This window comes from Dermacentor albipictus, chromosome 7 (genome assembly GCF_038994185.2).
Source record: "Dermacentor albipictus isolate Rhodes 1998 colony chromosome 7, USDA_Dalb.pri_finalv2, whole genome shotgun sequence".
Classification (NCBI taxonomy): Eukaryota; Metazoa; Arthropoda; class Arachnida; order Ixodida; family Ixodidae; genus Dermacentor; species Dermacentor albipictus.
This window is the reverse complement of record NC_091827.1, coordinates 73,795,070-73,809,267: the sequence shown is the minus strand read 5'-3', so window position 1 is coordinate 73,809,267 and position 14,198 is coordinate 73,795,070. Positions and strand designations below refer to the sequence as shown.

Below are 14,198 nucleotides of genomic sequence, written 5' to 3'. Positions count from 1 at the left end.
TAAGTCCGAGCATAACTACACCATTACAGAGCAAGAATGTCTTGCAGTTATTTTCGCAGTACAGCGCTTCCTGTCGTACCTGTACGGGCGCCCCTTCACTGTGGTGACAGACCACCATTCTCTCTGCTGGCTGGTTAATCTCCGTGATCCGTCGGGCCGGCTTGCGATTTGTACACTTCGTTTACAGGAATATAACTGCACCGTTTCTTATGAAAGCGGCCGCCGACACGCCGACGCTGACTGCCTCTCGCGCATGCCACTTACAACGACGGACTGTGACGCGGACAACTTCGACTGCTATATCGCATCACCGGAGCCGGGATTTCCTGATATACATACCTTCAAGGTCGAGCTTCAAGATCGAACTTTAGAACCGCTGCTCATTACTGCAAGGCAATCAGCACCATCCACTCGTTTCTGCGTTCGTTATGGGGTTCTTTACAAAAAGAACTATTCTGCTACAGGCCCACGATATCTTCTTGTGATCCCCGAGAGTCTCCGTGTCTCCGTGTTGCGTGCTATGCAGGACGATCCAACATCTGGTCATTTGGGTTCTGCTAGAACTCTCTATCGCTTTCAAGAAAGGTTCTACTGGCCTAAAATGCGCCATACGACCACCCAGTAAGTGTCCAGCTGCAGCGAGTGTCAACGTTACAAGCGTCCGACGAGCGCTCCTCCTGGTGAACTCCATCTAGTGCCACTCCCCAACACTCCCTTTGAGAAAGTTGGCATCGACCTCCTTGGTCCTTTCCCGCGTTCATCCGATGGGAATCGCTGGATTATCGTGTGTGCCGATCACTTGACACGCTAATGTGAGACAGCCGCATTACCATCGGCTACTGCAACCGAAGTGTCTATTTTTCTGCTGCGTTTTGTCATTCTCCGACATGGACCTCCCAGATTCATCATCAGGGATCGTGGGCGGCAGTTCGCTGCAGACGTGGTTGAAGAGATGCTTCGTCTATGTGCTTCAAGGTTTCGACATTCCACCTCGTATCATCCCCAAACAAATGGCCTTACGGAACCAGCGAACAGAACTCTTACTAACATGCTGCCCATGTATGTCGCGTCAGATCATAAGAACTGGGACAGCGTGCTACTTTTCATTACGTACGCATTTAACACCCCAAAGGATGAAGTTGTGGGCTACAGTCCCTTCTTTCTTCTTTCCGCTCGTCCGCCTCGTTATACACTGGACACTATCTTCCCGTTTTCCAGCCACAATAATCTTTGTATACCAGAGACAGTCTGTCTTTCTGAAGAAGCCCGATGACTTGCTTCTTTACACACTCTTGTTTCACAAGACAGCTCGAAGGCACCGCCGACGCCGACACGTGAGATATGACCCTGGGGATTTTGTGTTGCTCTGGAAACCAACCAGGAAACGTGGAATTTGTGAAAAACTGCTGGCCCACTATGTTGGACCCTGTTATTACTGAGCGTATCAGCGAATTAACCTACCGCATAGCACGTCTCACATGAAATGGCCGGCTGTCCGCAAAGACTGAACTTTCGCTTGTCGCCCGTTTAAAGCCCTTTATTTCTCGACAGCCTGTTTGACTTGCCCGGTGGGCTTGGTCTGCGTGGAGGGAAATGTGACGCTCTTAAGTGCATAGTGGGTTCCTCAACAAACAGTATGCGGGGGCACCGAAGAGTGGTGGACGAAGGAGACGACGGGTGGCTGGCTAGCTGAATCTCGGCAGGCGCTCAGCTGATCGAGGCCATCGCATCTAACGCTACCCTGCTTCAAAGTAACACCTTTTGTGGGCGTAACAATATGAAGCTAAACGAAAAAAGAATTGCTCAGCAATTTTTCTAGCATGTGGTAGGTTCAAATCCAAATTAGGCAAATACTTTTATATTTTTTGCCATTGTATAAACAGAAATAATGCTATGTATCATGTTTGAACTTCATATATTATATTGTAATGTTGAATTGCAATTATGTTTTCATCCTTCTGTTTCTGCTATACCGTGGTTTTATGCTTTTTGTTACTTTTCAGTGCATTGTATACTTGAATTTTGCTTTGTCTTTCATTAAGTCTAATTGAAATTCTGCATTGTGTATGGTTCTTTTATTCATGTATGTCAAGATTTACTTATTTTCCTTCACTGCTGCGATGTTGTAAATGGGCTCCGGACCCCGTCAAACTGCTCCAAGCCGGTTTTTTCCCCCGGCCTTTTTCTCTTGGAGAAATAAAGGAATCTTGAATTTTCAGCCTTCGAACATGGATTATAATTTCAATATACGAGAAAACCTAATTCTGTCTGTTTGGCGGTAACTGACACACAATCCCCTTTTAACGCGCTAGCGTTTTCAAGCTGCTGTTTGATGCCTGTCGTTGTAGAAGTGGCGAGGTCCCCTCGGTTTGTTGCACACCATAAAAAAAAGAAATAAAAGAAACAACCACAAATCTCGACTTCGTACTTTGCGTTCGTCGTCAGCATTTCCCTGGGAACATGACGTTTACCTAAACTGCAGTTTTGGGATGCGCGAGATGCAGTAAGTGATCTTTGAATGCTATCTCGTTCCACTGTTAAAGGCGAGGTTTAAGCTTCCTTTAAATTTTTTTCCGAAATTTTGTTAACACCCTCCTGAATCGTATTGTGATGTGCCTAGCCAAATTGTTCATGTTTGAACGTAACTGCCATATGTGAAGAGTATATTTTGATGAGTTTTGCAGCTCTGGGCTCCGACTTCGTCTTCGGACCACAACCGGGATTCGCTGGCGCACTAGAGGGCCTTTCATTATTTGTCCGTGCTTTCATGGGGTTATTTTCGGAGGCTAACCCAGATTTTGAATTTGTTCCGGCGTTGGCACCTCGGTCACAGGGTGTGTGAAACATGGCCTGCACATTTTCTATCACGCCCAGCATAAAAATTATGATGGGCTATGCTGGGATTTTCAATGTGGTATCCACTCCACTAAAATATTCATTTGTCTATAGCCCGGCGAGCCATTGTGTTGCATAACTACGCGAGCACAAATGCCTCAAAAAGTGAGAGTGAGTTTGATCGATGTGATAGCTCAGTGGTGGTACACTGGGCGGGTTTCTCGACATTCCCTAGGTGACTGGGTTCGCTTTGTGCGCAACGCAATAATGTTTAAACGTACTGTGGAAACATCCAGTATTTTACAACATATAACCTTAACCTGCTACAAAACGTTTCAAATAAATCAAAATCTTTGAACGACTTCATGAAATCAAATAATAGCCTTCTTGAAGAGATTTAGCAGGTGTTTACTGAAATACAGCGGCCCATGACGTGCCTGCAGCTCTGCGTGGAGTTCCGGCGCTTCAACTCGGCAAAATCACAGCCATTGAGATCTGTCAGGCAATCTTGCGTGAATATATATTCCCATGGGTCCCACGAGGGGACTTTGCTGTAGCAGTGCTAGGGTGTTCAGCATGTTCGGAAGGAAGTACGTGAGATGGGTTCTGCCTAATTATACTACATTCAATCGCCGCTAAGGCGTGTTTCCACAGCACCTATTTTGTGAGCTGCGATGCAGATTGATTTATGCAGAACATTGGGGACACCAGGCAACAGTTGGCAGCAGGCAGTGGTACATCTAAATTTTTGCATTTAAGCGTTTGCACATATTTTGCTATTTGTTGCGCATTAGAGAGAGGGAAAAGCAAATGAGAGAAAGGCAGCGAGATTAACGAGAGTTAAAGCCTCCGGTTTCCTATCCTGCACTAGGGGAAGGAAAATGGGAAGAGGGAAGGGAGAGCGCGGACAAAAAGAAAGGCGTGAAAAAAAGTCAGTGGAGTGGGGCAGTGCAGTTTCCTCTGCGAAACATGCAGTGAAATACCGTAGTGGAACAGCTGGAATTGTTGCGATCCATTTCTGTCACTTTTTCAAACCTCCAAAAGAAAGTATATGGTATATTTTCTCAAATTATAATTTTGTTATTTTGATCACGGAATAGTGAATTTGCGCATACAATAGCAGACCCATACTTACCCTGAAATTATGATGCTCACCATCGATTTGAATAGCTAAAGAGAAATAATCACCTTGTTTAATATTATTTGTCACAAATTGGTCAGAAATATCTGCGTTGTGTGTGTAACCAGTCACGCTTGGACGGCCCCCTCGAACTTCTGCTCTGATTACATATTTGGACGGATCTACGTCGTCCCATCCAATTTGCACTGCAGCGTCTGACTGAACTCTGAAAAAAAAGAATAGGTACTTATCACGCTGTTCAAGTGAATTCTGTTTTTTTAAGAAACACGTCGAAATGAATGTACTTGAAAGAAGTTCAAGAACAGTCTCCAACTGCATGTATGAATTCATAGCTGCACATTTGAGTAAGCGCCGCCCAATGTAAATGAACCTGGGGTGCTAGGCTCGAGGCGCAGAGTTTCAGGAGCACTGGCGACGCCCCAAAATAAACGAACTAATGATATCAAGGCAAAGCTTGTCCCTCGGCACGCCTAATGTTTCATTGCTTTATCTGGATGCCCCTTGGGTTGCCATCGTCCCTTGGACGTTGCCTTATAGGTGGTCGACCAACTGGGGCTCACGTGAACATACCGTCTTTGCATGGTCGGCGCCTTCTTTCACTTCTTTGTCCTTCAACCAAGTGTACAGCATGCACAATCAAGGTATCAAAAAATGTATTTATTAGAAAAATAATAGTCACTTTATTGTGGTTTATAAAGACTATTACTTACAAGATATACAGCCACCAGCATGCTTAACACGAATGCTCCACAGTGTGGCCTGCACCGCCTTAGAGGGACATCAGCGCCACGAAATGTTGTGCTTTGTTATCTCGTTACATTTCGACGGTATAGCTGGAGTGCAGATCGATTTCACTGCTAGTCTTGCCTTTCGCTTGTGCCTGACCGGCGGGGAGAGTGCGCTCACCTGACATCTCCTTCTCGCCAAGTTTCGCTCGTGGCTGCGGTCTCGGGCGCCTCCCGAAACCACGTTGTGGTTTGCTCATCTCGGCAAAGCGAAATGGCGGGTGACAGCTCGCGTGCCTTCCGAGTTTAGCCTCAAGGCTGGCGCTTGAAGGAAATCATAAATATGAAATGGAGAGCAAACGTAGGTTTGAGGCGTTTGTAAAGTTGGACAATAAATAAATCTGTTTTTCCGGTGGTATAGTTGCCTTTGTTCTTCATTTCGTGATTTCTCAGACAGCACGCATCGGAGTGCTCTCGCAGGTTAGTGTCTGGCTTCCAGTTTATTCCACGCTATACTGGAGGTCCATTGCCGGGACGTAAGAGCTACGCGTGTCCTCAGCAAGAAAGACGCGTGGATGCTATTCAAACTAAGCGTTCGATGTCTGTTTATTGGCGAATAGCGCTAAGGGGGACCTTCTCGGATAAGAAATTGGCTTTTTAGGTAATGAGAAAGTCTCTGGCCATAGATGCAATGTAAAGTTATAAGTGAACATAAGGCAACTCGACACCCACGCCACAACTTGTTGACTTAAGCAGCGGGTACCCGATCTTATTCACGGTGGCATGCTTGACCCTTCCAATGCGCGTTTCCTATATGTTTTTTTTGCTATTTTTCAAAAAGGCAAACTGCAGTTTATATTTTAAATGGTTGTATGTTCCTATGGAAAAATATTCGGCAGAGACACTCAAGACTGCTTACGTGTGGGGATGCGAAAACATGTTATGTAGCGAAGACATGGAGGCTTGGTTGCGGTTTGCGAATTGAGTTCATTCAATGCGAAGCATTTCTTGGTGAACATTTGCCACTTTGACAGTGTCTGTCTGTCTGTCTGTCTGTCTGTCTGTCTGTCTGTCTGTCTGTCTGTCTGTCTGTCTGTCTGTCTCTCTGTCTGTCTGTCTGTCTGTCTGTCTGTCTGTCTTTCTGTCTGTCTGTCTGTCTGTCTGTCTGTCTGTCTGTCTGTCTGTCTGTCTGTCTGTCTGTCTGTCTTACTCTCTCCGGCTGGCCACCCAAGGGGGCGACAGCAATGTAAGTGCTTTTGGATTTCTCAATCATAACTCTGGTTTTTCTCGCGTGTCGTCGACAAACTTGGTGTTGAATTGTTCGTGAAGGTTTTGCGCTCAAGAATATACCAGGTTTCATTACTTTTGTGCAATTTTGACCTTGTTAATAACAGTAAAACAAATGTAAACAAACCATCAGACCTAGGGGCAAAAACGACATTTTCTTCAATTTTTAGCGCTAAAACCCTTAGAGCAGTGGTGCTCAGATTTTGCATTACTCCTTTGGAATAATTAGGAGAATAACCAGCTAAAAGTTCATTACTCTACGATAACTAGGTCAAAAGTTATTGACTACTGAATGCAACTTCATTTTATTAATTCGCCTTAATTTTCGGCCACATGTGTGTCAATTCCTCTTCCACCAAATCTCAATTATATAACCACCATCCGTCAATAACAAGTAGAAATTCGTAATTTACGACCTCGAATTAGTATAATCCAACCATTATTTTAATATAGTTTGGCGATATATTCTTGTAATAAACGAGGAAGAAAGCATAGCAAAATGTAGGCAAGAGCGGCCAATTTGAACCTCGTAAACGCCATTCTGAATCCACGCCAATCAGCTTCAAAGTAACGCACAAAGCTACTTCTTTTTTAACTGTTAGTTAGCAAGAGACCTAACAAACACAAATATAACAATATATTTATTCAATTATCCTTTTTCATTAGTAGAAAATCATTGGTTTTGTAGCCTTTACCCACACTGCCCAGAACTAACATCAAAGCGTGCTGCAGTATGGATGCGTACTGCACAGAACTAGTGATACGCAGTTTTTGATGCAACAAGCAATTAATTGGTGGGAAGAAGATTCCACTGTGACAAAAAAAGTGCACAAGCAGGCTCAAAACAGGAGTCAAACTTGCAACCCAGAGGCAAAGAAACACGAAGAATCTGTATCTCCAGGTCTACACTCGAGCGATACTAACCACATAGAACGTTCAGTTTCGTGCAAAGAAAGAAACACGGAATCCAGAGCAGGCGATCAACATTTGAAGAGCGCCATGGACATCGATGAACGCTTCATCAAAGCAATGATTGAGGTACGACATGACTCGCCACCAGCAAGAGAGGCATTAGATGCCATTTTGCACGAATTCGAAAATATGAAAGCCTTGGCTCTTAAGACATTTGAGCATAATGCATACTTAACGGACAAGGCTGAGGCTGAGTCCAAACAAGGTTCTTACTCACAAACTTTCTCAGTCGGAGGCGAGCAGAACGAGAACGTGCAGGGATCCAAAAGGGCTCTGCTAATTAAAGATACAACAGGTACCGAGAACCCTCAACAGCAAATAAGAGCTAAACTAATAAGAGCTAAACAACTTCGAGCCAACTGAGTTCGGTCTCATTGATGTTGAAGTCAAGAGCATCAAAGACGGAGTTGCAATAGTTGCAGATAAAGTCGAGGAAGAGTGGGTTTAATGGAAGCAGAAGCAGAAGCAGAAGAGTGGGTTTAAAAATTAATCTGCAGAAAACTAAAGTTTAACAGTCTCGGAAAAGAACAGCAATTTACAATAGGCAGCGAGGCACTTGAAGTAGTAAGGGAATACATCTACTTAGGGCAGGTAGTGACGGCAGATCCGGATCATGAGACAGAAATAATCAGAAGAATAAGAATGGGCTGGGGTGCGTTTGGCAGGCATTCTCAGATCATGAACAGCAGGTTGCCATTATCCCTCAAGAGGAAAGTGTATAATAGCTGCGTCTTACCAGTACTCACCTACGGGGCAGAAACCTGGAGGCTTACGAAAAGGGTTCTACTCAAATTGAGGACGACGCAACGAGCTATGGAAAGAAGAATGATAGGTGTAACGTTAGGGGATAAGAAAAGAGCAGAGTGGGTGAGGGAACAAACGCGAGTTAATGACATCTTAGTTGAAATCAAGAAAAAGAAATGGGCATGGGCAGGACATGTAATGAGGAGGGAGGATAACCGATGGTCATTAAGGGTTACGGACTGGATCCCAAGGGAAGGGCAGCGTAGCAGGGGGCGGCAGAAAGTTATGTGGGTGGATGAGATTAAGAAGTTTGCAGGGACAGCATGGCCACAATTATTACATGATCGGGGTTGTTGGAGAAGTATGGGAGAGACCTTTGTCCTGCAGTGGGCGTAACCAGGCTGATGATGATGATGATGATGATGATGAAAGTCGAGGATCTCATGAGCTTAGAGTCAGGCCTTAAGGCCAACCAGGAGACGCGTCATTTCTCCACAAGAATTTCCGAAGGTCTTTCTCCCGAAGTAAAGATTGTTGGCGTGGACCTAGGAGTCAATGAAAAGGAGATTCCAGAGAGAAGAGAATCATCCCGCAAACCAACCTCAATGGAAACGAGGAGGAGGTCAAAATAGTTTGGATGACTAAAAAAGAGTCATTAAAATCTGTCACCTTAAGAATAAGCAACCGAGAACTTGCAAATAAAATGGTGAAACGAGGCCATGTAAACATTGGTTGGGCCCGCTGCAGAGTCTAGGAGAATGTTCTCGTCTCAAAATGTTCCAGATGTGCACGTTTCGGGCACATAGAGAAACAGTGCAGATCCAGAGAGGTAAGATGCACAGAATGTGGTGGAGCCCACTACTACAGCGAATGCCAGGCAGAGACTAAGTCCTGCCCTGTATGCAAGGAGAAGGGCTTTAGCTATAAGAAACATTCCATGTGGGATGCAACATGTCTCGCCTCTGATGAAGCCTATGAGTCTCAGAGGAGACGAATGGTATTTGTTTCAAAATAACTAGCTCAAGGTCTCATTTCATACTTGTATTTCCGCTCAAAAAGAAACTCTTCTCTTGTTTTTATTAATCATAAAAAATGTGTACTAATTCATTAAACATAATTCAGCTAAATCAAGCTAGATCAATAAAAGCTACAACTCAATTAAATAATTTACAGACCCACTTTCAACAGGATATTTCAGTTGTTCAGGAACCTTACTTACTAAACAATAAAATAATAGGCTATTCATTAAAATCGAAAATAGTAAGTCACCCAGTTCTCCCAAAAACAGTCATCATAATCCATAACGAACAAATCCATATTTTCCCATTACTTACCACACAAAATATAATAGCTATAACAATTAAATGGCAAGACGAATACATCAACATAATTAACTGTTACGTTTCACCAAAAGATAACATCGAACCCTATTTGTTAGAGATTGAAGAAATTTTAAAATTAAAAGATAAAGAGAATGTAAAAATTATAGGAGACATTAATTCTAAAAACATAGTATGGGGAGACCAAACCTCTGAACCAAGAGGAGATAAACTTGTCGAATTCATTGTTAGAAACGATTTAAATATACTAAGTAACGAAATTCACTCCCTACTTTTGAAACTAAAAATTGGAAAAGCTGGATTGACTTATCTATTATCAATAAAACGATGGCAAACAAAATACAAAAATTGGAGGTTCTGGAAGAAAACTCTCTTAGTGACCATAGGTATATAGCAATAACAGCTTTCAATAAACATACTGAACCTATAAAACGCCTAACTATGAAGGGAGAATATCAGGTACTAGAATAACTCAAACGAGACGCATGGTTCCAAGAAATAGTAAAAGACGACATAGTAGATCCTACTCAGATAGAATTAATAATAAACACTTTTTATTCTAAAATCGAAAACTTAGTAAAAAATATACGAAAAAATAAAAACAACAGATTCAATAGCAAAACCATGGTGAAACATAGAATTAGAAATAGAAAGGAATAAAGTAATAGCATTAGGAAGAAGATATCAAAAAGCAAATGAGGACAACAAAAAAAGTTTTAAACAAGTATATCTAGCGGCATTACATGAGTAAAACAATAACATAAGTAGAGCGAAGGACTCATCTTGGAAAGAATTGTGTTCTACTGTGAAAAACAAAAATCCATTTATTCTTCCATACAAATTAGGCACAAACAAAATTAAGGATCCTGTGATAATTCCGGTTATTAAAGAGATAATGGTCTTCAAACAGGAACACAAGAAGAATCTGTCCAACGTCTACAAGGAAAATTGTACAACCCTGAAGAAAGCCACAACAAAACACCTGTTAATCCAACTACTTCAGATAAAATAGAAAACCATGAATTCTTACCTTTTACTACTACAGAAGTAGACTGTATATTGCAAAATCTTAAAAAAACGATTTGCCCCAGGACCACATAACTTAAGTACCTAATTTATCCAAACACTTTACTATTCACATAAACAATTCTTTATAAAAATTTTCAACAGTTGTATTAAATTAGGTTACTTTCCAAAACGATGAAAATCTTCCAGGATCATTATAACACCCAAAAACAGGAAATCAGATAAACTCGAAGAAAATAACCGCCCTATTGCAATTACCTCAATACTAGGAAAAGTTTTTGAAAAATTGATTAACAATAGAATTTATCATTTCTTAGTGGTAAATGATTTACTACCACTAAATCAATATGGATTTAAACATGGCACAACCGCAATTAATGCACTAGACAATATAAAAGAGGTCATAAACAAGGCAAAGCTTGATAAAATGCAGTCCCTTATAATTTCCTTGAACATCAAAAATTCTTTCGGGAACATTAATAAAGAAATAATCATTGATATTATGAAGAAGCATTATTTACGTACATATTTCATTACAATTACAGCGAACATTTTGACAGAAAGAATTATAATTTATAGGTCTTCTACAGTCAATTTTAGCAAAACATTAGAAAGTGGTTCTCCTCAAGGACCCCCACTCAGCCCTACATTATGGAATCTCACTATTTCAGAGCTTTTAAATACTAGAATGCCAAAAAATGTCACCATACAAGCATTCGCAGACGATGTCACTTTAACAGTCAAGGGCACTAGTAGAGCACACATAGAAAGAATAGGCAATGAAGCATGAAGTTTTAATCCTCAAAAATGCGAATCCTTAGTTCTAGGAAATAAATACAAAGGCAAACCACCAAAACTACAATTAGGCCATGATTTAATAAAGAATAAAGATGAACTAAAAATTCTAGGTGTGATTTTTGACAAAGGGCTAACCTTTATTCCATACATGAAAGAGGTAAAAAACAAGATCACTCAAGTGACAGCCAAAATACCGCAATTCAGTAAAATAAATTGGGGAATGAAACCTAAGCAACTAAGACAAATCTATATAAGAGGAATCGAAAGAATGATTACTTATGGCTCTCAAGCATGGTACAAACAACATACACACATTATAAGAAAACTTACATCAATTCAGAGAATACTTTAAATAAAAATATGCCAGGGTTTCTGCACAATATCAAATATGGCTCTTCTAGTCATATGTAATGTCACACCAATACACTTAACTATAGAACAGGAAAATGCTTTATACGATATATTCCACAAAGGCAGCAATTTCATATTTAAAGAAAAGTCTTTCAAGATATCAAATATAGCTGAGAAAATAGAATTATGGCATACTCACCCTGCTTTAAGAGTCGAACTAGACTACAGAACTGAATCAATCAAGGCTGATTACAACATATATACTGACGGTTCAAAAGATGGTGAAAAAACTGGCGCAGCATTTGTATTTACTACAAGAGAAAACAAAATTCATGAACAAAAAGAATTTTCCCTTCCGGAATACTCTATTAATTTTGATGCAGAAATTACGGCTATATTAGAAGCTATTAATTATATATCAAATCTAATGGAGCGTTATCATTTCCAAATTTTAACTGACAGTCTGTCTACATTACGAGGTCTAAAGAATCCGTATAATAACAATCAATTCGTAAATAAAATAAAAAACGAGATACAAAAATACCTTTAAATCATAAAATTACAATAACATATCTAAAGGGACACTCAGGAATAGTAGGTAATGAAATTGCAGATGAGTTGGCAAAAACAGCATGGAAGTACGGCGTACAAATAACATTACCAATGACGAAATCCTTCCTCAGAAACTTATTATCTAAACAACGCGCAGAAAAATGGAACAATCATTAGAAGAACGCTAATAAAACATATGCAGCAGAATAGATTGAAGACGTAGGAAATATACCTGCACATCTTCCATTAAATTATTACACTACACAAGGTGTCGCGTGTCATGAAAGATTACCACATTATTTCTTGAGATTTAACATCATAGAAAGAAATAAATGTAGATGTGGCTCTGTTGCAAAAAAAAAAATTTATCATTATCTATCTACATGTACTGAGAATAACGAAGAAAGAAAAGAGCTGAACAAAATTCTGAAAAGTAACAAATCACCTAACAAATGGGAAATTATTAGTAATCCTGCAGCATTAAAAGTCGATAAAAAGAATACCCCATAGTTCTAGTAAAAAAAGAAAAGGTGACATTACAATCTAGGCAGTAAGACCAAGTATTTGAATATGCTGGTGGTTTGACCAAGTGATATGTTGAAAAAAAAAATCTTTGGTATCTATTCTCAATTAGCAATTGAAATCTAATTTACTCAAATTAGCAACGTATATCAAAAGAAAGTTAAATCCAGCTACAAACTCTTTCAAATCTATAGAACACCCGCTATATATATGCACGCACTAATATGCATATATATACCCACAAACGTATATGTATATGAAAAAAGCCATTGAACATACAATTCTCAATAACCAAAGTAATTAAAATCAAAACTGGGAGCAAAAATAGAAAAGTGTAACCTTATTCATATTATTATAACAATTTAGAGGTACTTAAAAGTGAAACACAAAATAGTCAAACTATATTGAATAGATAACTATTGCTATTTGTATCTTCCCTCAAACGACTCAGCATTACACATTCTTTCTACAAAAAAAAAAATTCCATCTTCCACACAAGAATGCCACAACATATTAAAAATAGATAGGATAAATAAAACCTTAAAAGAAATCTATCACTGTACTCCTACTTAAAGATGTATTTGAGTTTTTTTAGGTTTTTAAGTTTTTAAGTTTAAGTTTTTAAGTTTAAAACAGGAAACTCAAGACACAGAAGAATGACACCATCTCTATTCAAGAATCAAGCCATAACAAGACAAGAAAGAAGTACGAAACCAGATGACAAGAGAATGAAAATCCAGAAAGAAACAATAGGAAAACATCAATCAAATGATATTCAATAAACGCCCCTGATTTCCTTGCCCGTTCCCTTGGTCGTGGCGAGCCAGATAGTAGCTCTACCCCTTTTATCTTTCTCTCTATCCCTCTTTTTTTCGTTCTTTTTTCTTCCTCCTTTCCTTATCTCTCTCCCTATTTTTAAGATCCCGTTATACTTAGTGGCACGGGAGGGGCTCATTACAATTTTTTCCTTATTTTTCTCATTATGTTTATTTATCTATTGATTTAATATGTTTATTCTTCCTTTATATTTGCCCCAGTCTAACGTCAGTCTGTCTGCCTGCCTGTCTGTCTGTCGGTCTGTCTGTGTCTGTCTGTCCGTCCGTCCATCCGTCCGTCTGCATGCCTGGCTGGCTGCCTTGCTGCCTGCCTATGTTTCTAGCCACCTGGGTGTTGGTGCTCTCATGGTCGTTTCGTTAACATGGCAGGCTCCCCGCGCACTGCTTCGCATAAAATTGATTCCCACAGGGCATGGGATCTGGCGGATGTTTCAAGTAGTCAGTCTTTACTTTTTCAGACTTTTAAGCGCCACGCAGACACAGACACGCGTGTATGACATCACCCGGAACGTTGTACGACGAATGGGTGCGTCACAATTTAGTACGAATGACACTGCATGAATGTCGCTGAGTGGCGGCTACATATATAGATGAACCGCATGTATATGATTCTCTGAAGTGGCGGTGCATGGCTTGCCGTGTGCATACAACAGCTTTATGATGTCATCCTTTTTGCTGGCCATCGTTGGGAACCAAACAAAACCTTTAAACATGCTGATTGTAAGCATAACTACAGAATAAGGACAAATCAGTCAAGGTTTGCACGAGAAATGATGGCTCAAAGAGTTGTCCGCCGCTAAAGCCGTAAAGGCTACTCAACAATCGACCATATTCACACTATCAATCAGGTGATAGAGAAATGAGAGGAATATAACCAACCCTTATATATACCTTTAATTGCTTACGAGAAAGCGTTTGATTCTGTCGAAACCTCAGCAGACATGGAGGCCTTACGGAATCATGGTGTAGACGAGCCATATGTAAAAACACTGGAAGATATGTACAGCGGCTCCACATCCACCATAGTCCTCCACAAGGAAAGCAACAAAATCCCAATAAAGAAAGACGT

The 14,198-nt window shown here is 40.5% G+C and overlaps 1 protein-coding gene across 4 annotated transcripts in view; it reads right to left on the bottom strand.

The window, feature by feature from the left end:
• Positions 1-14,198, bottom strand: part of LOC135916092 (uncharacterized) — a 145,709-nt gene that overhangs the window by 83,344 nt on the left and 48,167 nt on the right. For 3 of the 4 annotated variants that reach the window (XM_070521311.1, XM_065449325.1, XM_065449323.1), the window contains one exon: positions 3,971-4,181. In XM_070521311.1, coding sequence (XP_070377412.1) covers positions 3,971-4,181 — 211 coding nt within the window. The remainder of the gene's footprint in view (positions 1-3,970; positions 4,182-14,198) is intronic. The other variant, XM_065449324.1, reaches the window with a different exon arrangement.